This window comes from Schistocerca americana, chromosome 6 (assembly GCF_021461395.2).
Source record: "Schistocerca americana isolate TAMUIC-IGC-003095 chromosome 6, iqSchAmer2.1, whole genome shotgun sequence".
Lineage (NCBI taxonomy): Eukaryota > Metazoa > Arthropoda > Insecta > Orthoptera > Acrididae > Schistocerca > Schistocerca americana.
In genome coordinates, this window is record NC_060124.1 from 272,377,081 (window position 1) to 272,404,099 (window position 27,019).

Here is a 27,019-nt window from a genome sequence, read left to right on the forward strand (position 1 = left end):
GGCAGCCACAGATTTCAACCCCATATATGAGGATATATTGCTGAAGAAGACTGCAATGATGCACCACAGGCTAGGCAATGTTCCGAGATTGTGAATGGCGGGGCGGGAGGGAGACAGCGTTAGCACGCTTGTGAATCCCCGCAACTCATGTTTGGTGCACTGCTGCTGCCAGTTGAATCCACTGTTGCCAGATAGAGATAGGTTTCCCACGGCATCAAATATATGGTTATTTTTAAGCTGGTGGGAATTTTAAATCAAACACTGGACATTTTTAAATTAATTTTGAATATTATTCACACCTGAATTTTGGAGGCAGTTTTTCAAAGAAAAAAGTGAGTCTTATAGTCCATAAAATATGGTATAGTCTGTAGGTAAAGCCCATGCATCACTGTATCCTGAATGCGGTCACTCCTCAACATGCTGTAGCTGTTCCCTGTCACCATACTAAGGTACCAGCTGTTTGCCTAGCCACCAAATTCAGGAAAATTAAGTGAGCAGACCATCTATCGAGATGATTACAACCTTTATTTGGCCAATATTTTTTATTTTATTTCTTGTTATTCACAATTTATTAACTGACTGTGAATTATTTAACATCAGCTAGTGATGAAGGAAGCTGGGTTATTTTTACTTGCCCTCTTGTTTTGCCATCTGCCTCCTTAAAATTCCTTTTTTCATTTTTAACTATCTACCATTCACATAAGTGAATAGAATAGTTTTAAAGAATATAACACCAGATCTAATTTTGTGCTTAGTTTTATGTATGTAATTGATTTTCTAATTTATTTTGAGTATTCCTAGTTAGTCTCTTATGTTATAGGGTGAAATCAGTAACTGTTTCGTAACTTGAATTCTACTGTTGACGTATAAGCAAATATAAATTCTGTACTAATTATAAACATTTGGAGGAACAACTAATAGTATTCTTAAAGGATTTATTTGGCTCTATTTGAAAACATGTTAGCAAAGCCAGCCCTTAATTAATTCCAAAGTAATTAACAGTCTTGTAGAAAGTATTGTTTGTATAATGATATTTGTTAATTTCATGATTTAAATAAATAATTCGGACTTTAATTCTTGTAGTAGAAGAAACTGTTAAAAAGAACCAATTCAGTTATTTTAATGAGCTAAATTTTAATTGTAATTTGTGTAAATTTAACTTTGAACAGTGTGTAGTTTCAGTACCTATTATTGTGATGATATATAAGGGCCCAATTTCTGGTCACGAGACAGTCAGTCCACGGCCGAGTTTTGGACGAGGAACTTGTGTTGGTTAGAACTACAACAATGCATTGACTTAACAGTGAAATAAGTGTTACACCAACAGGCCATATGTGAAAACAATGACAGTGTCTGTTTCCATACGTACCTTTCTATTCTTCAATAACTGTGAACTTCGTGGTTACGCTTTTACTGCTCGTAGATGTTCAACAGTAAACTATTGTAGCAGTATGTTGATGGTTCGCCTGCTGACTATTAATGAGGCTTATAGGAAGTTAGAACAATATTGCACTGGCCATATATAACAGTGTATTATTGGAGGGTTATGAAAAATTAAAGTAGAAGACTGTGAAATGCAACTATGCATCTGTCGGCAACATCATTTACAGTAGACAGTAATTGTATTTCCACAACTCATTTTTCAGCCAGTGTAGCAGCCAGTACATCGACACCAAGGATAACAAACAAAGAAAGCAAAGAAAAGTAGGTGAACCGCTACAAGCTGTATTGAGTCTAGATGTACTACCTATTAGTGATTTTTGAAAGTGTGCACTGAACCAGGGCTCAAACCCAGATTTCCTGCTTATCACGAGCAGTTGGTCCAACCAATTCGGCCATTAATGCATGCTTCCCACATTGACGCAAACCTAATAGAGTTGATGTTGAATAATTCACAGTAACCGAGTAAATACTGAACTATTTCACACAGCCGTGGATTGTCAATGAGATCTGTTTTTTTCAGACATGCAAGTAAATACATCTCCTTGTATGAACAAAATGTAGTCAATCAATTAATTGGTTTAGTTTAAGATAGGTATAAATGTCAATTTTTTAGGCAGGTAATTTATATCGATAAAACTGTTCATAACATTTTAGTCAGAACATGTTAAAAAAGAAAGTTTCTCAAGAAGCCTAAAAGAATAAATAAAAAAAGTAAATTATGGGGGAGAGGGGTTGTCTTACACTCAGGATCATGTTATGATTGGGTAACTACAGTAATCACATGCTTTACAGACTCTTCTGTGTTATCAAAAAGTCTGACAACACAGTTGTTCTCATTGACTGCATCCAATTGGAATAGCTACAAACAAACAATGACAAATTCAACTGCAGGAAAATAACTGAAAATAGTCAAAAACTTCAAGAATCTAGGAATAACAGTGCAGGTGACCTGACATATCTGTTTCAAGCACATTGCAGGTACAATAGTAACAGCAATGAAGGCAACGACTGAGATAAAGAAACCAAGTCTGATATCTGTTAGAAGAGCCCGGAGACCCCTCAATGTAACGGCTGCACCAATTGCACCATATGGCTTACAACTGTTATGAAGACACCTCACATATTCAAATCTCAAATGTCTAGATCAAGTCAATTCAATGTACCTGAAAAGAATGCTATGCGTCTCAAAACACACTCAAAACAGAATCCAACTTTACTTGCCTGCAACTGCACAACGTATTATACGGCGTCTGCACAGGGCTTTGGTTGTGCACCACTGCTTTGAGCCAGTCTATGAATATGCAGTGTTTCAATTTTGCAAAGGCAAACTAATGTCAATTAATTCCCACAGTTATCGAAAGTACAAATTACCAACCACATTATCACACACTAACACATGCTACTCATAGGTGACACAGTTCTCACCCTCGCGATGAACACTGAAAAAAAAGACACCAAACCTGCACTGCCCTCTCCCTCCGCAACTTGGTCATGTGACCAATACTTTAGTCATATCAGCATTTAACTCCTAGATCACCAATTGAAATTACTTACAGTTTTTAAACATATTTTACATTGACAGGGTGTATACGCAGACAAGAAAAAAAAAATTCCAGATTTCACGGTTAAAATTACACTTTCTTGTGGGTGAAAATACACTTTTTCTGAGTTAAGTGACAGTATACTTTTCCTCGGAACTGTAAAACTTATCAATCCTTTGAATGTTATGGTTTCATACACCGGCGTATATCTTGAGGACCTTTAGAAAACCAAACTCAGTAAAAAAACACGTTTTGGAAAGATCTCTGATGTGCAGCAACATGTATGCTGCATATTTTCGTATTACGAAAGTGTAAATTTAAATTCCACCATACGCCACATGTTAGTTTCCGAAGCATTGAAATCAAGATTGCAATGCGTTTTTGTAGCCAGTGAAAGCTTGTCACATGATATCGCCAGCCAATGACAGCGGATCTTCTAACGTAGGATACGCGATGTAGTCAGCCAATAGCAACATTACTGTCAAGTAGACCGTACACACAAATAGGAAAAGTTAATAGTTTAAATTGACATACGCAGCATTACTACAAGAAAAGCAAAGCTTTCACATACAATATTGGCCTCTAAGATTAATAAGCTGCAAGAGAAGCTAAGCTTTCACATAGCGCGTGTTACACTTTAAGGTACATCACACAAATGTGCCAGTAAAATTTTTAATAAAGACGTAAATGTCTCATCTTCTGAGGCCGAAATTTTTCTAAATGTGCATCCTCAAAGGCCAAAATTTTAAATGAGAGTTAAACTCTCTCTGACATAAAAAATTCATCGCACATTCTCGCACATAATTCATCTTGCATAAAAGGATATTTACTTTGAAAGTAACCATTTTCAAACAACAATTCGCAATATTTTCCCGTGACCTGTTAGAAATATGTTCGTTTCAGTAGTTTCCAGAGAGCGCCAGAAACAGGCGTCACCGCGCTTGCGCAGCTACGATGACGCAGGAAGCCCGTATGTTCATAGGTGTAAAACATTAAAAGATCTTACACTATGTCATAAAAGAAACAAGACATCAGAGGATACTCCAAGAAAATCGTAATTTCGTGAACTTTACTAAAATGCGTAATTCGGCTTAAAGTGCACATTCGTGTGTCCAGATTCGGATGTAAATTTTCTTGAGTACAGGTACTGTATTATCTCATGTTTGGTTCTTTATTATGGCATAATGTCATACGTTCTAGAAGATGAAAACATGCACTTTTGAAATCCAGCGAACAGTTGAAACTTGCCCATAGTATGGAATCAAACACTCATTTCTAATAAATAGACTGCCCCTGCGGAAAAGATTAATAAAAGCCAAATTTCTTTAGCAAACCGACAAAAATAACTTCATTGTTCTACAAGGTGATTAATGATTAACTGTCAGAAAGGTGGAGATAAAACCTGAAACTAATAACATATTTTAGCCTTCCATAATTATGCTAATGTATTTTAATTCATTTGATAGCTCATGGCCATAGATATCCGTTTACTTTTCATTTAATGTGAGAGCAATAAATGAAGATGAAACAGCAAAATCCCTAAACGTAAACACGGGTCACACAGAGACTCCCCTCTACAACTCAAGACTGCTCTGTGGATCAGCCTTGGATCTCCGATATTTCCAAACCGGGGCAATACTAGATAGTGGCCCCCAACCACACGTCTGTAGCCAGAAGCAGGAGAAGGTCCTTCTCATACACAACTCAACTGCACATGCACAAGAGCCCGCCCACAACTGCTCAAAGAATCTAAAGTAAACAGTTGTGACGTTACACTCATCGGAGGCAATTTGTTGTTAGAAAGCATTGCATAGTCTTCCCAAAGCTTTTGACACACTTTGCGGTTGGCAAACGCTTGTATGAGCACATTGTTTTATTGTTCTATATGGCGTATTTCCTTTGCGACTTAAGTTTTACTGTCATCTTTTTTCTCTCATTCATGTTTTGTTGCTGCGGTATTATTCTGCAGAAGCGGGACACAGTAATATCCTTTGTTAGAGTATTGGTTCTTACCTGTCAAAAATCACAAAAATTTAACTGAAAACTAAAACAATGAAACATTTCCGGAATTCCGGAAAATTCCCGGGTTTATCCCGGTTTCCTCCCGGACGAAAAAATTCCCGGGTTTTTCCCAGATCTCCCGGTTGTCCCGGGTCGTATACACCCTGATTAAACACATAAGATAGCTCCCTACACTACTTTTGCATTTTATTATTGTACAGATTAATTGTACATGCACCTGAAACTATTTTTTATGTAATACTTTTCACACTATGAATTGGAACTGCAGGAAACTAGTCAAATTCCCAGTTTAATTGTTTATGATTATTTATGCAGAGGCTAATCTTCCAGTGTAATTATGGTGTACTCTTTGTCTTCGTACAACCTTTACATTACTATATGTACTATTTTTTATTTATTTATTTATTTATTTATTTTTTTTTTTTTTTTGTTTAGTGAAAAGTAAGGTATGAGGAGGTTCTATGCAGAATCGGAGAGGAAAGGAAAGGAATATGTGGAAAACACTGATAAGGAGAAGGGACAGGATGATAGGACATCTGCTAAGACATGGCGGAATGACTTCCAAGGTACTAGAGGGAGCTGTAGAGGGCAAAAACTGTAGAGGAAGAGGGAGATTGGAATACGTCAAGCAAATAATTGAGGATGTAGGTTGCAAGTGCTACTCTGAGATGAAGAGGTTAGCACAGGAAAGGAATTCGTGGTGGGCCGCATCAAACCAGTCAGTAGACTGATGACAAAAAAAAAAAAATGTTGTTGCAAGTAATTTTATTATAAAAAACACGTCTAAACTTTAATGACAAAACTAATACCTGGATTATATGTTTGACGGAGATTTTATTGGGCTTTTTAATTACTTTCTGTGGTTTTTGTGTTCTTTAGTAAATACACAATATAGCTGCAAATGTGCTCAGTATCTCGCCATGTTAGATGCCATTGCTAACACTTAGCCATGCAATGTGTTTAATGAAACAGGATTTCCTGTAAGTGGTTACACAGCCAGCTGTGACTCGCCACAGCTATCTTGCTACAGTCTACATGATTACTCTGCAATTCACATTTAAGTGCTCGGCAGAGGGTGCTCACCAGCTTTATGTCGCTCAACCTAGCCTTCACATTTCATGACTGATATATGCATATAAACCTACAGTCTGTAACATTACGGGAACAACCCACATCTTGGCAGACTCAAACTACTTCACTGAAGACCTGATGTCAGTTCATAACCTGACATCAAACCCATAAAGCATTAGACTTCTGGAAGACAGTTGACAAAAGGCAAGAGATATTAATATAGGTCACAAACTCCTCAACACTCCAGCGATGGCAATAAATATTGCACCATAAAGTGTAAAGAAAGAACTTTGTCACTATCTCCCTACGCAAATGATAATAGCTGTAATTAACTAATCAATGCCTTGTACACAATATGTTTAGTAAAATTGCAATAACAATATCATGAAAAGGATAGTTGCTACTCATCATATAAAGGAGATGCCGAATCACAGATACGCACAACGGAAAGACTGTCAGCAAGCAAGCTTTCAGCCAAAAAGGCCTTCATCAGAAATAGAAACACACACACACACATGCACGCACGCACGCACACACGCAGCACGTGACCAAGTCTCTGGCTGCTGGTCTGTGGTTGTGGTTTGTGTGTGTGTGTGTGTGTGTGTGTGTGTATGTTTCGTGTGTGGCCTTTTTGACCAAAAGTTTACCTGCCGATAGTCTTTTAGTTGTGCCTACCTGAAACTCAGCATCACTGCTGTATGGTGAGCAGCAACTATCCTTTTCATAATATTGTCATTATTTCATTTTGCATTTTCAACTGTATGAAATTCATAATAATTAATACTTTGAGGAAACTCAATGAATTTATAGCAACTATGAACATACACTACAGGATTAAGCTGATTTCAAAATAATGAAAAAAATGTTACTATTTTTTGATGAAGGTGTATTTCATTTCCTAAATGTAGTTGAGAGTTGAGGAACCATTATATTATGAGACAATAGAGATTTGGAAACAGATTTTAAATCGAGGAACACTCCTGTAGTAGACGTAAACTTTGCCCAAATACATTAAATCTGAAACAAATCACAAAAAGATGGACCATTACGGAGCTTCAGAGGGAGTTTCAAAGGGAGCATTAAGCAATGATTGACTCAGATAGACAAAAGAAATACAACAAAAGATGAATCTGTATCTTTGAGGAATCAAATATTTATAATGCAGCAGACGAAAAAGTAGTCAAAAAGACAAGTCTTGGTAGAAATCTTTGATTAATATAGCGGATATTAAATTTAATTCAAGAATGGATAAACTATAAAACTGGAGCATATTAAGATGGCAATAAGGAATACAGATAAATATAGAATCAGACAGAGAGAAAGTCCAAAACAACAAAGCAAAGCTTTATAATGTAATTGGATAGCAAGACTTTAGACACATGTTCAGTGATGGGAGATATGAATGCAGCATATGGGGAAATTAATGACCTTTGACGAAAGGAAGGCAGCTGAATGAACATCGTGAGCTAAGATCACAAGCTAGTAGCAAGAAAAGAAAGGAAGGGTGAAATAAATATATATAAGGGCTATAAAAAGAGGTTCAAAAGTGTATTTCATTCGCCTAATTCTAATTAGACTTAGAAAAATAAGCAAGGTAGTCATATTTCTGGAAACAAAATACCTTTTTAGACATAGCTCATTTTATTTGTTTTGAGAATAATATGGACTCAGCTTTGTAGACTGTCTTCCTGTTGATGTTCGTTTCTCCTTACGCACTGTTTGCATTTGTCTTTGTAGCTAAACTTCTGACTGTGGTTATGTGTTAGACATAGCACTTGCAACTGTCTCCTAAAGATGTGCTAGCATCACAACAAGGCCAGGGATTATGCACAATGTGAACAATGTAAACAGTGAAATGGAGTCCTACTATTCCGTACGGGAAGTGGCAAACATGGTATGTTGCTACAGTTCAGCCAATAGTGTTAACCGACAACGCATCTCATGACACCAAACAACTTCCTCAATGCCGCATTTCATCTGAGAAATTGTTTAACAGTTTGTTCCAACAATTTGCAGACAAGAACAATGGATTTCTATAGATCTCACATACTTCAAATACCAGAAACAATCAAACAAGTGGTGCAATGTTAGAAGCCATCCAGAAACAAGTATGCAAACATTTGGAACTACTGAAGGCATTAATATTCATTGGTTGATCAATTTATTCATTCTCCGTGTTCAGTAGCTTACTTTAAGAAGGAAGAACGAAACACGGAATGAGTCATGGTATTCAATAACAAGAGACAATGATATTGGAGAAACTTAATCAGTCTAATATTATAATATATTAACAATAACAATAAAAATATATTGCCTGGTTCTATTCACACTTTTGTCATTTGAAGTAAATTAAATAAATTAGAAAGAAAGCTGCTGATTTTGAAGACAGTTTTCTTCTCAGTTATACTATAAAAGGTGAATATTAATAAAACTGACAAACTGCAGGGATGGATTCCTGACTGGAAATGGAGGAAAGAAGGTCCTAAGAAAATGTGTGCAGAAATGCATCGTTGTAACGGTAAATGGCACTGACGAATGACAGGCCATGTGCTGTATGTTTTGCAGGCTGTGTGACTAGCGTACCACACTGTAAGCAGCAGAATGGTCCAGTATTCATGTTAAGAACAAGCCGAGATGGTGTCTGTGCATGGCCAAGCAGTTGGAAACGGTCGATAGGCAGCATGGCAGTACCAAAACAAGTACCCTCACAGACACCAACCACATCATATTTATTTATTTATTTTTATTTGGTATGCATATTCCATGGATCCGTACATGCGAGTGATTCACCTGGGTGTGGAACGTGTCAATACAATTGTACAAATGCAATTAATGCTACAGAATAGTAATATAATACAATGATATAGAAATTAATAAGGATCACTTTTTCTCATCTACAAACTGTCATTTAACTAGTATAGCAATTCACACTATAACATTATAACTAAAACATTAACACTATAACATTAACATAATATTGTATCGTCCATCTAATAACTAAGCGACTAAATACATCTATTATTAAGGGAGGCCATTACTTCTGGAAAAGAATTCATCTAAGGAGTACAGTGGATGCTCAAGCAGGTATTTTTTTAATGTACCTTTGAACAGCGTTTCATTTTCTCTTGTACATTTAATATAATTAGGCAATGCATTAAAAGTATTTATAGCAGCATACTTTACTCCCTTCTGTACAAGTGATAAATTTGTTAGTTCAACATGTAGATCATCTTTGCCTGTAGTATTGTAGTTATGGTATCAACAATTTGTTTCATACTGAGCATAGTCTTTATTAACTACATTCATCAGAGTATATATGTACTGACTTGTTGTGGTCAGAATACCTAACTGTGTGAAAAGTTTTCTACATGAGTTTTGTGGAGAAACCCACACATGATTCTGACTGCTCTCTTCTGAGTAGTTAAGGTTTTTTTCTTTGAGGCTGGTGAATTACCCCAGAATATTATTCCGTAACTCATTAATGAGTGAAGGTATCCAAAGCAAGCTGATTTTAAAATGTTGATGTCCCCAAAATGAGTAATGGTTCTTAGAGCAAAAGTTGCTGATGACAGCCTTTTTAGAGTAAGGGACGCATGCTGTTCCCAGTTGAGCCTACTGTCAATGCGAACCCCCAGGAATTTAGTGGAGTGCACCTGTTCTAGTTCCTGGTTGTCATGAGCAATTACTATATTTTCTAGAGTTTTATTTTTTGTGTGGAACTGTATAAAATTTGTTTTTTTAATATTAACTGAAAGAGAATTAATTGAAAACCAGGTCGTAACTTCTCTGAGTATGTCATTAACATCAGTCGCCAGATCAGCAGTAGACTTACCATCTACCACAATGCTTGTATCATCAGCAAACATTGTGAATTCGCAATTTTTACTAATGGACAGGGGTAAATCATTAACATATATTAAAAACTGCAAGGGTCCAAGGACAGATCCCTGGGGAACTCCATGCTGAATTTTTCCCCATTCAGAATCCACTGGATTAGAATATCCTTTGTCGCAGCCGTTTAGAACCACCTTTTGTTTCCTGTCTTCAAGATATGATTTTAGTCAGTTACCTATAGGCCCTTTGATTCCATAATGATAGGCCTTCTCCAAGAGTATCTTGTGGTTTACACAATCAAAGGCCTTGGAAATATCACAGAAGACACCAACTGATGACTTCTTACTATTAATAGACTCCAAGACATCATTTGTGAGTGAATATATGGCACGCTCTGTGGAAACCCCTTTTTGAAAACCAAACTGTCTGTGGTTAATAATATTAAGTTTATCAAGATGTGTCACAATCCTGTTATACACTGCCTTTTCAAGAACCTTTGAAAATGTTGTTAACAGAGAGATGGACGATAATTTTTGACATCTGTAGCATCGCCAGACTTGAAAAGAGGTCTCACAATAGCATATTTCATTCTCTCTGGAACAACTCCCTCATAAAGAGATGTGTTGCAAATGTGAGCAAGTACTACACTTACATCATTACTGCAGGCTTTCAACAGTTTACTAGAGATGTTATCTATACCTGACGATCCTTTACTTTTCAATGAGTAAATTATTTTTTTTATTTCATTAACAGTTATGGGTGTTACATTTATATCATTAAAACATTGTGGGAGGTTAAGTTTCAGAATATCTGCAGCTTCCCTTAGGTCACCACTGCAACCTATTTGAGAGGTGACACTTAGAAAGTGGTTGTTAACTGTGTCTGCTATCTGTTTACTATCAGTTATTTCCAAATTGTTAATTTTTAGGACAGCAGTTTTTTCATTGTCAGATGGTGCAGTACCTGTTTCCCTCTTTATTACATTCTAAACCATTCTAATTTTATTATCTGAACAATTAATTTCAGATTGTAGGCACATACTTTTAGATTTTTTAATGACTTTAGTTAAGATTTTCCAGTATGCCTTACAATAGTTCATCTGGAGGGGATTATTGGATTGTCTGGATATTATATACAGTTCTCTTTATCTCTGGCATGATATTTTTATTGAGCCATGTTTTTTTGCTTGATTGCCTGTTCTGTAGTCTACAGACCTTTTTTGAAAGACACTTTCAAATATACCTGATAATTCATCAGTAAATAAATTATATTTTGTATTGACATCATTTGCAAGATAAACATACCGCCAGCCAGTCTCCTGAATGCATAATTTGATTTTTTGGATATTTTCCTCATTCATGTTTCTAATGGTTTTCCATTGTGCACTAGTTTTGTTCTGATTCAAATTCAAGTTGTCAATTGTGAGTATTTGCCTATCATGATCTGAGAGACCATTTATGACTTTTTCAACTTTGATGTGATGAGTTTTACACATATCTAAAAAGATATTGTCTATTAGAGTACTGGAAGTGGCAGTAGTTCCTGTGGGAAAACTGACAGTGGAGACAAGTTGTAGGTATGCATTAAATGTGCAAAATGTCTTAGAAGATGAGCTTTCAATGAAATCTATATTAAAATCTCCAGTCACCATAATGTCCCTATTTTTTCTTGTGAGATACAATAGCACACAATCTAATTGTTTCATGAATACTTTAAAATTACCAGATGGAGCCCTGTATACTGCTACAATTACCAGTTTCTTGTTAGCTTCTACTATTTCTGTGACACATGCCTCAAAGTCTTTCTCTACACAATATTCCTCTACGTCTATTGTATTAAAGGACACGCTGTTTTTCACATAAATAACTGCCCCACCTCTGCACATATGCTTTCTACAAAATGAGGTAGCTAAAACATAGTTTGGAATATTGAGCATTTCGATGCCAAAACTGACATGGTGTTCTGTCAGACAGAGAATATGAGCACAATTTGCTCCTGTTGGTTCATCAATATTTACAATAAATTGGTCTAACTTACGGAGCAGGCTTTGAATATTTTGGTGAAAAATTTTGAGCTTACTTTTAATTACATGATTGGCTGTGGTGCTGCCACTGTTGGGACTGAGTTTTATTTCTTTTGACATACCAGTATCACAAAACAGTTTTCTGCAGGGAAGGGGGAGCTTTTGTGCTGGTGACACACACATTTGTTGTTATTACCTTCATTACTTACATTCTGATTGGAACCTTCCCCCTTCTGCCCCAGTACCATAAAAAATCCCCATTTGCAGTTGAGGACTTTCTTGATCTCAGGCACATCCTATGTGGAGCAGCTGCAGTCACTACTGTGCTCCTTTTTGCCGTAGAGGATGGATCTCCTGTTGGTGAGGTTTCTACACTGTCAGCTTGTACACTTGAGCCTGTGGGGGTTGGTGTTGCTGTTTCTGCTACTGATGACTGTCCTTCCTCCTTAAATGCTGCTGCTGCTTCACAAGATGGCAGTGGACTAACTTTTCCCACTTGAGTTGTAACTGCTGGTGCTGTATTGCTTTTGTATAAAAGACCTGTTTGTGTTGACTCACATACAGGTGCTGCTGCATATGAAGTCTTCCCTTCAGCTGTTCCATTAGGTTTGAAGGAGTATTTTGACAACACTGTCTGTATTTCTTCCAATGGTACAGTTTCAATGGGCACAGGTGCTTTTAGAATGATTGGAGGTGTGGTGTTTTCAAACAGTTTGAATGTTTCTGCTAATAGTGTTTTAGCGAGGATACGTTTTCTTAGCTGGTTCCTGTGCAGTCCATGTCGAGTAAAATGGTTTCTCTCTTCGGAATTACTGTCCAAAAACTTCACGTCCTTGAATGCTTTGCATACCCTTTGAAACATTCTGTTTGTGAATTTGATTTCATTATTTACACATGAACTGTTTATTAGGTCATGTCTGTGTGGGATGCTAACAACGATTGCTTTTCTTGGCGAGATTCTTTCCAATGCATTTCGCAATGCTGTAATTGCATTTTTCGACTCATTTTTATTAACATCGTTAGCTCCAGCAATAATTACACAAAAATCGTTTGGTTGAGGGTTTAAATCTTTAATTATTTGCTGGAAAGGGGCCCCGGGTTTTACTGTGGCAGTAACGGAAAATTTGGATTGCATATTCATAAGAATTGTGACTAAATCTCGTCCATGGCCGTCTGCAAAGATACAAACTTTTGGTTTTGTTTCGTCGTCTTTCAATAATTTAATTTGCCGGTGTTTCTCTTGTGCAATGGGCGCACATGAGTTTTTCGTAACTATAGCAGATATTGGAGCACTTTGACTTTCATTAACGGTTTCTTTGAGAGTATTGTAGGTTTCACTTTGTACATTTTTCACACAAGCATTAAAATCGTCATTCAAAGAATTAATTAACGATTCAATGTCATTCATATATTTTTTAGATATTGTGAGTTGTTCTTTCAGTACATCAGAGATGAGTTCTTCAGTGCCAGCATTATACATCTTGACTGCACTTTTTTGACCACTGCACTGAACAAAGCCACAATTCGGATTTATCACTTTTCTGTTCTTCATACACAATAGATACAATATTTGAAACCATTTTCAGGCACTTGCATGACCATGGGTCCTTTCAGACAAAAGAATGTGCAGGGAGGCTATGGACAGTATGTACACCAGATTTGGAGGACCAGGTTCTACAGGGTATTGGGGCAGCCTGTGTGTACATCAGTGTTTGGAGGACCGGGTTCAACAGGGCACCAGACCATCACAATCCCCCTCCCCCATGAACATTGCCATTGGCGGGGAGGCATGCGTGCCTCAGTGATACAGATAGCCGTACCGTAGGTGCAACCACAATGGAGGGGTATCTGTTGAGAGGCCAGACAAACGTGTGGTTCCTGAAGAGGGGCAGCAGCCTTTTCAGTAGTTGCAAGGGCAACAGTCTGGATGATTGACTGATCTGGCCTTGTAACACTAACCAAAAAGGCCTTGCAGTGCTGGTACTGGGAACGGCTGAAACTACGGCCGTAATTTTTCCCGAGGGCATGCAGCTTTACTGTATGGTTTAATGATGATGGCGTCCTCTTGGGTAAAATATTCCCGAGGTAAAATAGTCCCCCATTCGGCTCTCCGGGCGGGGACTACTCAAGAGGATACCGTTCTCAGGAGAAAGAAAACTGGCGTTCTACGGATCGGAGCATGGAATGTCAGATCCCTTAATCGGGCAGGTAGGTTAGAAAATTTAAAAAGGGAAATGGATAGGTTAAAGTTAGATATAGTGGGAATTAGTGAAGTTCAGTGGCAGGAGGAACAAGACTTCTGGTCAGGTGACTACAGGGTTATAAACACAAAATCAAATAGGGGTACTGCAGGAGTAGGTTTAATAATGAATAGGAAAATAGGAATGCGGGTAAGCTACTACAAACAGCATAGTGAATGCATTATTGTGGCCAAGATAGATACGAAGCCCACGCCTACTACAGTAGTACAAGTTTATATGCCAACTAGCCCTGCAGATGACGAAGAAATTGAAGAAATGTATGATGAGATAAAAGAAATTATTCAGATAGTGAAGGGTGACGAAATTTTAATAGTCATTGGTGACTGGAATTCGGTAGTAGGAAAAGGGAGAGAAGGAGACATAGTAGGTGAATATGGATTGGGGCTAGGAAATGAAAGAGGAAGCCGCCTGGTAGAATTTTGCACAGAGCACAACTTAATCATAGCTAACACTTGGTTCAAGAATCATAAAAGAAGGCTGTATACATGGAAGAAGCCTGGAGATCTGACAGGTTTCAGATAGATTATATAATGGTAAGACAGAGATTTAGGAACCAGGTTTTAAATTGTAAGACATTTCCAGGGGCAGATGTGGACTCTGACCACAATCTATTGCTTATGAACTGTAGATTAAAACTGAAGAAACTGCAAAATGGTGGGAATTTAAGGAGATGGGACCTGGAAAAACTGAAAGAACCAGAGATTGTACAGAGTTTCAGGGAGAGCATAAGGGAACAATTGACAGGAATGGGGGAAAGGAATACAGTAGAAGAAAAATGGGTAGCTTTGAGGGATGAATTAGTGAAGGCAGCAGAGGATCAAGTAGGTAAAAAGACGAGGGCTAGTAGAAATCCTTGGGTAACAGAAGATATATTGAATTTAATTGAGGAAAGGAGAAAATATAAAAATGCAGTAAATGAAGGAGGCAAAAAGGAATAAAATCAAAGAGACCTTTGGATATAAGAGAACCACTTGCATGAACATCAAGAGCTCAGATGGAAACCCAGTCCTAAGCAAAGAAGGGAAAGCAAAAAGGTGGAAGGAGTATATAGAGGAACTATACAAGGGCGATGTACTTGAGGACAATATTATGGAAATGGAAGAGGATGTAGATGAATATGAAATGGGAGATACGATACTGCGTGAAGAGTTTGACAGAGCACTAAAAGATCTAAGTCAAAACAAGGTCCCAGGAGTAGACAACATTCCATTGGAACTACTGACGGCCTTGGGAGAGCCAGTCCTGACAAAACTCTACCAACTGGTGAGCAAGATGTATGAAACAGGCGAAATACCCTCAGACTTCAAGAAGAATATAATAATTCCAATCCCAAAGAAAGCAGGTGTTGACAGATGTGAAAATTACCGAACTATCAGTTTAATAAGTCACAGCTGCAAAATACTAATGCGAATTCTTTACAGAAGAATGGAAAAACTAGTAGAAGCCGACCTCGGGGAAGATCAGTTTGGATTCCGTAGAAATGTTGGAACACGTGAGACAATACTGCCCATATGACTTATCTTAGAAAATAGATTAAGGAAAGACAATCTTACATTTCTAGCATTTGTAGACTTAGAGAAAGCTTTTGACAATGTTGACTGGAATACTCTCTTTCAAATTCAGAAGGTGGCAGGGGTAAAATACAGGGAGCGAAAGGCTATTTACAATTTGTACAGAAACCAGATGGTAGTTATGAGAATCGAGGGGCATGAAAGGGAAGCTGTGGTTGGGATGGGAATGAGACAGGGTTGTAGCCTATCCCTGATGTTATTCAATCTGTATATTAAGCAAGCAGTGAAGGAAACAGAAGAAAAATGCAGAGTAGGTATTAAAATCCTTGGAGAAGAAATAAAAACTTTGAGGTTCGCCGATGACATTGTAATTCTGTCAGAGACAGCAAAGGACTTGGAAGAGCAGTTGAATAGAATGGGTAGTGTCTTGAAAGGAGGATATAAGATGAACATCAACAAAAGCAAAACGAGGATAATGGAATGTAGTCGAATTTAATCGGGTGATGCTGAGGGAATTAGATTAGGAAGTGAGACATTTAAAGTAGTAAAGGAGTTTTGCTATTTGGGGAGCAAAATAACTGATGATGGTCGAAGTAGAGAGGATATAAATGTAGATTGGCAATGGCAAGGAAAGAGTTTCTGAAGAAGAGAAATTTGTTAACATCGAGTATTGATTTAAGTGTCAGGAAGTCATTTTTGAAAGTATTTGTATGGAGTGTAGCCATGCATGGAAGTGAAACATGGATGATAGATAGTTTGGACAAGAAGAGAATAGAAGCTTTTCACATGTGGTGCTACAGAAGAATGCTGAGGATTAGATGGGTAGATCACATAACTAATGAGGAAGTATTGAATAGGATTGGGGAGAAGAGGAATTTGTGGCACAACTTGACAAGAAGAAGGGATCGGTTGGTAGGACATGTCCTGAGGCATCAAGGGATCACCAATTTTGTATTGAAGGGCAGTGTGGAGGGTAAAAATCGTGGAGGGAGACCAAGAGATGAATACACTAAGCAGATTCAGAAGGATGTAGGTTGCAGTAGGTACTGGGAGATGAAGAGGCTTGCACAGGATAGAGTAGCATGAAGAGCTGCATCAAACCAGTCTCAGGACTGAAGACCACAACAACAACAGCAACATCACAATTATGGGATTTCTGTCATCAGTCCTATTTACAGATGAAAGTTTACTGAAAGTGACATCATTAATCTGCATAGTTGTCTTCTGAGTCCTCTACCATGGCAACAATGCATTTCTGGACACACATTCATAGAACCTCTTTTCTTCCATTTCCAGTCAGGAATCTGTCCACGCAGTTTGTTGGTTTTATTAATGTTCATCCCATATAGTTGCTCAATATCTGTTACTAATATTTTTATATTCACCTGATTAAAACATTATATGTACCTACATCTGCTAAGACTGAGTCCTCTTTAGAGTTTATCACTACCTGTCATGTAACTCTATAAAGAAAACTGCTACTTGCCTAGTAGCTAACAGAACTTTTCAATCCCCGAATCTAGATATTCAGATTAAATTAGATGTACTTCTTGTTCCATAGGTTCATAGTGAGGAGATCCTCAATGTTGAAGAAAATATCACAAAATAAGAATGACCAGTAGAAATTATGGTTAATTAGGTGTGTTTTTAATTTAATTTGAACTTGTAAGAGTGCCCAACTTCTTGTTTATGTTGGCCACAAGCTTTTTGAGTATCTTCCAGTCAGAGTATAGAATTCCACTCTGAGCACTAGACAGAGTGGCAAAGTCCACTTTAAAATTATTTTTTATCTTATATTGTGGCTATGTGAATTGCAGTTCCACTGAAACTGGTTAAGAAGCAAACATGTTACAAAATGAGTGAAAAAGATTCAAAAGATTTCAGCAAGATATACAGTAATCTACTTTACAGAATATTTTTACTGTGCCATTCTGCTGAATAAACATTTTCATTATGTTATATATAAAAACAAAGATGAGGTGACTTACCGAACGAAAGCGCTGGCAGGTCGATAGACACACAAACAAACACAAACACACACACAAAATTCAAGCTTTCGCAACAAACTGTTGCCTCATCAGGAAAGAGGGAAGGAGAGGGGAAGACGAAAGGAAGTGGGTTTTAAGGGAGAGGGTAAGGAGTCATTCCAATCCCGGGAGCGGAAAGACTTACCTTAGGGGGAAAAAAGGACAGGTATACACTCGCACTCACGCACATATCCATCCACACATACAGACACAAGCAGACATATATGTCTGCTTGTGTGTCTGGAATGACTCCTTACCCTCTCCCTTAAAACCCACTTCCTTTCGTCTTCCCCTCTCCTTCCCTCTTTCCTGATGAGGCAACAGTTTGTTGCGAAAGCTTGAATTTTGTGTGTATGTTTGTGTTTGTTTGTGTGTCTATCGACCTGCCAGCACTTTCGTTCGGTAAGTCACTTTATCTTTGTTTTTATATATAATTTTTCCCACGTGGAATGTTTCCCTCTATTATATTGTTTTCATTATGTTAGATGCACTGCGCCAGGAGATAATTCGATAAGACGAGGTGAAGCGAAAAGATACGTTGTAACTCAAAACTTTTATCTTTAGGTTGTAAAGGGACACCCCGCCCCCCTCAAACATTACCTTTATTTGACAGAAGTAATTGATACCAAAAATATTTTCAAAACTTATATAGGTGAATATTGTCTCAGCTATTTTCCTAAAGGAATTTCATATGATTTTGTATACGATGTATTATATTTCAGGCTAAAATGTATAAAAAGAAATTATTTTATTACTTTACTACAATAGATATGCATTAACTCTGTATGTAAAGTTAACATTACTTTTCTTTTAGAAACATCTGAAATAACAAAATATCTGGCATACTTATGATTCCTATTATTAATTGTACAATCTAATGCTAATTATTAAATTTATTTCTGGGTTCATTTATAAAATAATGATATAACTTAGTAAAGATTCTTCTTTTGTCAAGAAAGTTTGTAAACTCTTTGGAATATTGTTAGCACCACAGAATGAAGTAGTAGTGGGCATGCCTCTGATGTGATCAGACGTGTTTTTATGTTTGGCAATAACAACGTAATTTTTAATAATGAAGTGGAAATTGTAAAGATGGTTTGATATTGAAAAAAAAAGTGACAAAAAATAAAATTCAAGAGAAAAACAGGCAAATCTTTAATAGTTATCATGTCATTTGGAACCTACGAAGTCAAAAAATATAAGCCTCAAGAATCAACCCCTAGACATGACAAACTGGAGCCAACTAAAAGAAAGGAAGATAATTAAAAAAGTTATTTGTAAGTCTTACTTCGCTCGAAGCTTATTAAAAGAGTTAGTTATTTTGAAGAGTGATAATCAGCAGATGATGCGAGTGGGTGGGGGGTAAGATTACAAGGTCAAGACAAAGACAGATGCTTCTAAGGGCATAAATTGCTAAACTAAGGATCTTGATTAACTTCAGCTGTCATCTGAGCTGTGGCTGCTAAGGCTGAGTTTGGATCCTTAATTAATATGATTGGGTCATCATCAAACATTCCAGTTTTTGAATCGCCTTTAAAAGTTAATGGAGGAGGTACAAGAATTGGCCCAGTGCTGACCCTTGTGACACTCCACATGCTGCAAAAAACTGCAGCAGAGTTGGCGTATGACATGTTTGTCTTCACAGGTGGCCCTGTATCTGACGTGATACAAAAAACCTGTGATGGGACTGGAATAGGATGCGCTGGGTGTGTTTATTGGCAGGTCTTACACCTGGGTCTTACATAAGGATATGTCCAATGTAGTAAACAGTTGGGAGTGAGTGTGGCGTAAGGATAAACCAGGATGTGATTCTTCAATTTCTCCAGGCCATAGAGATCAGAGTAAGGGAGCCACAACTGAATCGTGACAGCGGTTACATCCTTAGCAAGGCGTGGGAACCCGCGATCACCCAGATTAAGAAGAAAAAGAAGTTTTTCCCAGAGTGTACCGACTTTGGGGGAGGGAAGAATAATGAGAGTGGTGCTGGCAGACCCTCCTGAACAAGAAGACCCAGGACACAGCACCAAGACAGCGGGAGAACAGACGCTGCACCTGGACCAGGCTCGGGGCATGGACCGCACCGACTCATAGGAAGCGCCTGAGGGAGGAGTGGGAGGGAGATTGTCCTATATACACCTGGCGCCGGCCCACCACCGGTCAGTACATCAGCGCACCTGATGATGGCAACATGGCCGACTGCCGAAATATTGTGTCCTATGCACACTCAAACCAGGCTGTTCACCCGAGATTTATTTCGTCATAAACCAGGATATTGCATAGATTGGGTGGGCACCTGGGAGGGGTGGGAAGAAGTCTGAGTAGGCTGTTTTTCATTTCTGAGCGTGATGAAAAACAGTTCAAGACCTGTGCGAGGGTTATGGCTTTGTTCCATCCTGGATGGTATTGGGTGATGAGCAGAATGCTCCTTTGCACCTGCTTTTTGAGGGTATCAAGAGAATTTAGGTTGTGTGAGGATATGGCATGGGAAACCTGTGAACTATGTTCAGGGGCTAGTGCCCGTCTGTGAAGGCACGAGTGAGAACGTCAGCACACTGGGGAAGAGTATTCTCGTCACTGCAGATGCACTGTCATCCTGGGTGGTCAGACTACATGGGAGTGTGGAGGGGATCACAGGTATCAAAACACAGCTACTGTTGATACACAGAGGATCTGATAAGGGCAGAGGTATGGATGGAGGCATCAAAGGTGGAGGTCAATATCTAGCAAGGTGGTATGTTGGGCTAAGGAGGAACAGGTGAAGTGAATTAGAGAGAATGTGTTGACATAGTGGAGGAATGAGGATGCTGTCTCTTAGCACTGGGCCAGAAATCGAAGATATCATCGATGAACCTCAAGCCAATACGAGGTTTGCAATTTTGGGTGACTAAGAACATTTCCTCCAGATGGTCCATAAGCAGGTTGGCACAGGAGAGCCCAAGCGGGTGTCAATGACCATACTGAGGATTTATTTGCATATAGCAAGTTTAAAAAAGTGTCACATTCTACATAAGGTAGCATTGGTCAAACCTACAAGAAAAGTTCCTACAAATAGATTTCAGGAAACTGAAACCTTTTGAGATATGGGCTGTTTTGCTGGTAACAAGTAATGTGTAGTATTCGGTAGTGTAGGCCATCCTACAGTTGCAATTCAATGCACATTTCTGAATGGTTGTAATTTGCAGGAGACTGATAGTGGCATTGATCTATTACAGGGGACTGATGGTGGCACTGATCTATGACGATATTTAAAGGCACTGGTGCATGCTCAGACAATCGACAATCTGCAGACATTACAGGAGTGTGTGACCAATGCATAGGATGCAAAGTGAATGGAGCTGGGTGGATCTGGAAGTGTGTGATTCACTGTGAAGATGGGGTGCAGGATCTGTCAGGATGCTTGGTTAACCACCAAATGCAGCACTGTCGACTTCTATGTAAATCACAGATGGGAATGGGAGGACAGACTGACGTGTAACTCAACAGGTACTGATTTCCAGACACATAAAACACAGGGACTTTTGTTCTTCTTTTGACCAATACTACGCCTTGTAGTAATATGTTAAATTTAAGCACTCTGTGATGATGTAATTAACAATGTAAGGAAACGGTAGATCGCTACTTACCATAATGATGACACATTAAGTTGCAGACAGGCACAATTAAAAGAAACTTATACATTAGCTTTCAGTCATGGCTTTCGTCAGAAAGATAAAGAGAAACACACACCATTCATTCACACAATCAAGCACAACTCAAATATGCACGACTGTCAACTACGGCAGCCCGGACTCGGAATGATGTGTGTGTTTCTCTTTCTTTTTCTGATAAAGACTGCGACCAAAAGGTAACGAGTAAGCGTCTTTTAACTGTGCCTGTCTGCAATTGAATGTGTTATCTTTACAGTAAGCAGCAATGTATCTTTTCTTAAATTGTTCATATTCCAACCTGAAGTTTCCATTGTTTGAGATTCTAATTAGCTAGATGTACAAGAATGTGGTCTTACATGGAAATAAGATGGGAACAATAAACAGAACAGAGAGGAAAAGAATAGAAGCATTTGAAATATGGTGTTACAGAAGAATGCTGAAGATTAGTTGGATAGACTGAATGACTGATGAGGAAGTACTGAATCAAACAGGGAAAGAGATATTTATAACAGAGACAGACTAAAAGATGAATTGATAGTACATAAGGCATTAACAAATAGTTAATTTTGTAATGGAAGGAAGTGTGTAGAAGTAGCAAATTGTACACTGGGATCAAGCACTGAATAGAAAAAGCAAGTTCAAATGGATTTAGGTTTTAGTAGTTATACAGAGATAATGAGATTTGCATAGGGCAGACTAGCATGGAAAGCTGTATTAAACCAGTCTTCAAACTATGACAACAAAACCTACAACAACTACACAGTACCTGCACAATGTGTTGAAAATTTTCCATTGCTTTTTTCGTGGCATCTGTTACAGTCCCCATCAACATTCCACATCTCATAGCAGTTGTGTTAAAAGTTGCTATTTCAGGGGAACTGAACAGATCATATACTTTTGTAATGCTGTTTAGCACACTATCATCATTTGTGAAGAGGACAACTTCTTTTAAGGCATCCAAAAGTTCTTCAAGTGGCTGAAAATGGAAAATTTTTTGTTTGGTAAAACTGAAAATATTGCATATTCATTTGCTCATTTGCAAAACAATCTTACACACACACAAACAAACACACACACACACACACACACACACACACACACACCAGATTTACTGTTGAGCCTTTAATGGACTTACTTAACAGGTTAATGCATTAATAGTACATGGGAAGTGAATTTTCAATACTTTTCAGTTTAACCTTAATATTCAGACTACCATCAGGACTGTCCTGCCTCATACAGCTAACTCTCCTGCAACAGACTATTGAAAGTACTCCATGTAAGTATATGGTGCAACAACCCACAATCCATTTATTCAGTGTGGATGCACACCAAGCCTGATTTCTTGCTCGAATACGAAATGTCAAATGAGGGGTTCATGGGTAGGTGACACTATGTTAGTAGTGTGTAACAGGATAAGAATTTGGGTCAGATAGGAAGCATGCTCGGATAACTGAGGCTGTTTAGGCAACTGCTTGTGTTAAGCAGAGATCCGGGTTTGTGACCCAGTTCAGCACGTATTTTCACCTGATACCATCAATTCATTTCGATGATCAAACATGGCCAATGTCATCGAAACCCTTTGAACAGTACTTGTTGTGTGCCCACTGGATCAAAAAATATATCCTTTCTTTCCATCATGTCCAAAGGAGCAAACACCACATGTACCGGACGTCCCTCCTAAGAGCTGTCAGGCAATTTTTCTCTGAGGCTTCACCAGATATTCACAATTTCGTTTTTGCAGTGGGTAGTTGGAGTCAGAGCAAACAAATACTGCTCATATGTATTTCACACAACATTTAATAGTCAAAAGAAACTATCAGGTTGTTTTCCCTTAGAAACAACATTATTTTTAAAGCAGAATTTTACGTCCCCATTCTATACAACTGTCCCACATCAGTCTGGTGTGACATTTGTTTTATTGATACATATTTACTCACAGTGAAACCCGAAGTATAACCAGTACTCCAGCAGTGCTACGGCATGGCGGTAGCCATCAGCATGGATGAGAGCTGTGTATATCGCTACTGGAGTACTGGTTATTGTAAATACATTTATTCAGTCATGTCAATAAATGATACATGAAAATCAGCATTGTTGTCGGTTCTGAATAGTTGGGCACCTATGCCTTTGTGTCTCGTGAGTTGAGATTTGCTTGGAGTTACTATGCAATGTGTTACAACAGCAGAACTATGTTTGCCAAAATTATTGTATTTTGTGAAAAGTTATAAGACAGAGTGAACACCAAACAGAGAATTGATGCACATTTTATTTAATTAGAGTACATACCTGACCTCTTAAATCCATCAAGAACCTGAATTTAATTGAATTCCAGTGAAACAAGATTTTATTTTAAATCCGCCTGACCACCACGAAAGAGACATAGCTAAGTAACATCCTGCTACTATTTTCATCAGCATTTGTAAAATGCTGTTTAATCCATTTTGAACAACATAAAACTTAAAATCTGTATCATCTAACGGTCACGCCATCTTGTAGTTAATCAAACAATGGAAAGTCCTGGATGCATTAACATCGTTACAACAAGGATTAGCTTTGGGACAAAAAAATCCTTCTTCAGAAGCAGAACACACACACACACACACACACACACACACACACACACACACACACTGCTGTCTACAGTCACTCGGGCCCCTTTTCATACTGCTTTTATTCCGTCTTGTAGCATAACGTTACACAGCCCAGGCTGACGTTCATGGTGGTGGTCACAGCATTCTGCAGTCATGTACACTTCTCCACAGTATCTTTCTTCCATCTTTACTTGTTAATTCTGCAGTCATGTACACTTCTCCACAGTATCTTTCTTCCATCTTTACTTGTTAATCCACTCCTACACGTAATTTTGGTCACAGCAAGCTCACTGGTGCCACTTTCCTATCCTATGTGCTTCCAGCCACCCCTCCACCCAACTCTTCCTTCTACCCTCCGCCTCCTTTCTCCTCTTGTTAACTCCGCCCTACTATATACCTCACCCAAGGTGAGAAGCAGTGCCGGCATGTATAGTCAGCAAGGACAATGCAGCCATGAGTGCACCGTGATGGTGATGATAGCACTGTAGAGGGAAATGTTGAGTGCTGGAGGGGAAATGCTATTCCAGACTGTAGCCTACATTCACAGTTTTTATAAATATTAAGCATGATCCCTCCAGGCCCACACTTGCACTGTGACCATGCCAAAAAACCTGTCACCTCTACTTCGGTTAGTATCTAAAAGGCATCATGCCAAAACTGCAGTAATTTATTTAGCCTGGCTTTTCAACCTTTTTTTAATTTAGAGAAGTGTCATAAGTGGCGAATTTTGAGTAAAACGTACACATTTCGCTAGTCGCCATTTTAAAATTAGCTTCTATTGGTGAAAAACAGGTGCAACTGCGAGAGAATTCAGAAACAGTGTTTATTACGTGAGGAACCGAGGAAAAGTAAGGTCAGTATCTTATGAAAAGGCAAATCCTCAGTACAAAACAAACAAGTAATTTCTTCACTTATGTTGTTCCAAAACCCACAGAATTTCTTGTTTCACCAGCTATTGATGGTCCTTAAAAATTACGATTCTTTCACCAAAAAAGTCCGTAGTTAATGGAATATCATGGTACATAAAGAAGTTTTGCATAAAAAGCATAAGGCAAATACTCTCCTCTTTGCGTGTCTGCAAAAATCTCATTTTGATATTTCACACCTTTTATGAAATATGAGGAATGTTGTGGATATTTCACTCTGGCATTATCGCTGTCATGCCGCAATTGCAAATGAGTGTGCTACGTCAGATCACTTTTCTTGAGATTGGAGACAGATAGCAACCTCCGACCAAGTCTAAAGAAAAATTCAATATGTTAGCAAATTAAACTTTTTATGGAACAGATTTAGTAAAATTGTTTGAGAAAGACTGCATGGCGCGTGTCTCTATTCTGTCATCAATGACTGGCCAAAGAATGGCAGACAGTGTTGGTCTTCCCTTCTGGACAAACGAATGAACTCACCCAGTGCTTTGGCTCAACCGTGGTATCCTGTATGGACTCTAGTAGTAGTCGTCTCTCTCTCTCTCTCTCTCTCTCTCTCTCTGTGTGTGTGTGTGTGTGTGTGTGTGTGTGTGTGTGTGTGTGTGTGTGTGTGTGTGTGTGTAATGACACAATCCCTCAATTGTATAACGAGTTGCTACCACTGATCCTTCCACAATTTATAAACAGCTACGACTTATTGTCTTCAGACATTGATCTTATCTCAAGCTAGGTTTCAAGATTCTGCAGGCTCATCATAAGATTGTGACATACCAATCAAGTCATGACTGCTAACATAATACACTATTTAAATCAAAGTCTCAATATTCAATATCATAACTCAAGTTTCCTTCATACTTATAGCAGACTACCTTCTGGTTAATGTTGCATCCATATACATCAGTCTGCATATATAATGGTATTTTGAGACAATCTATCAAGATGATTTCCTCTTTCATATTTTGTTTTATAATCTCAGGGAGATAATCCATAAATACTTCAGTTATTGCCTTCCTCTCTTCCTCTTTCAATTTAGATTTTGATCTCTCAATAGTCATAACAGTCTGCTGGAATGTTTTCCTTCCCTGCAAGTAACACATAAATGGTTACAAATAACCACTGTACAATGGGAAAGTACTGAATTATAAAACTAGAAAAGAAAAGTCCAAATAAAAAGAAACTTAAAAAATAAACATCTAAAAAGTGTTATTCAGGAGGCAACATGATAAGAAAGAAAGAAGTAATACCGTAAAGCTCATGTATTTCTTGTATCTCACTAAAACAAGAAATTGATGCAACAGAAATATATACATTATTATTATTATTATTATTGTTGTTGTTGTTTACTTTTGCCCTAATGGTCCAGTTCCAGTCATTATAGCTTGATAAAGTGAAGCATTTGCAACATGCTAAACAAGTGCTGTATCATTGTAAGAGATAGAGAGGTGAATGAGTGTGCCAGGACTTAACCCAGTTCACTACTACCAGTGTCATGTCATCACAATGCGCCCGTGCATGCTCCAGTATATTAATGTTCACAGAGTGAAGTCCTAGAATGATTTAATGAATATGCTTTGCTAAGTATATTATTTTAAGAAAATAGAAGTGGTGCTAAATAATGAAGCTACAAAGCTAAAAATTGTTCAGAATCTGCAAATGTATGTTACAATAAAAAGTTACAGGTCTCAACTCGATCAGTGCAATATTTTGGTGAAATTCAGCGTTTCTACAAAGATTTGAAGGCACTAAATATCAGATTCAGAAAGATGAAAATTCATACATGGCCGTAGTTTCATTCAAAAACATTACCTATGTGACCCCATTAAGCTACCTCTATATAGTTTTTAAGTTGTTTACTATCATTTGTAATTGCTTCAGAAAGTTATAATTACAGCACTCAATTACATTCAGGAAATAATACATCTGTACTTAGTTTCAAGACTTTATTGTAGAGGAATCTTAAAGAGCCAGAGGTCATGTTCTACTGTCGGTTCAGTTCTAAAAATTCTAGCCGGCAAAGTTTAAATGCAGTCGAGCTAAAACTTTTTCAGTAATAAAAGCAACCTTAATTATATTCATATAAAAATTAAGAAGAATGTAAATTTTTGAACAACAGAGGTATTAG

General features: G+C 37.9%; 1 protein-coding gene across 1 annotated transcript in view; it reads right to left on the reverse strand.

The window, feature by feature from the left end:
* Positions 1-27,019, reverse strand: part of LOC124620089 (cohesin subunit SA-3-like) — a 237,036-nt gene that overhangs the window by 182,080 nt on the left and 27,937 nt on the right. Inside the window, exons 3-4 of the mRNA XM_047146758.1 lie at positions 25,767-25,979; positions 22,147-22,356 (exon numbers count right to left, since the gene is read on the reverse strand). Of these exons, the coding sequence (XP_047002714.1) occupies positions 22,147-22,356; positions 25,767-25,979 (423 nt within the window). The remainder of the gene's footprint in view (positions 1-22,146; positions 22,357-25,766; positions 25,980-27,019) is intronic.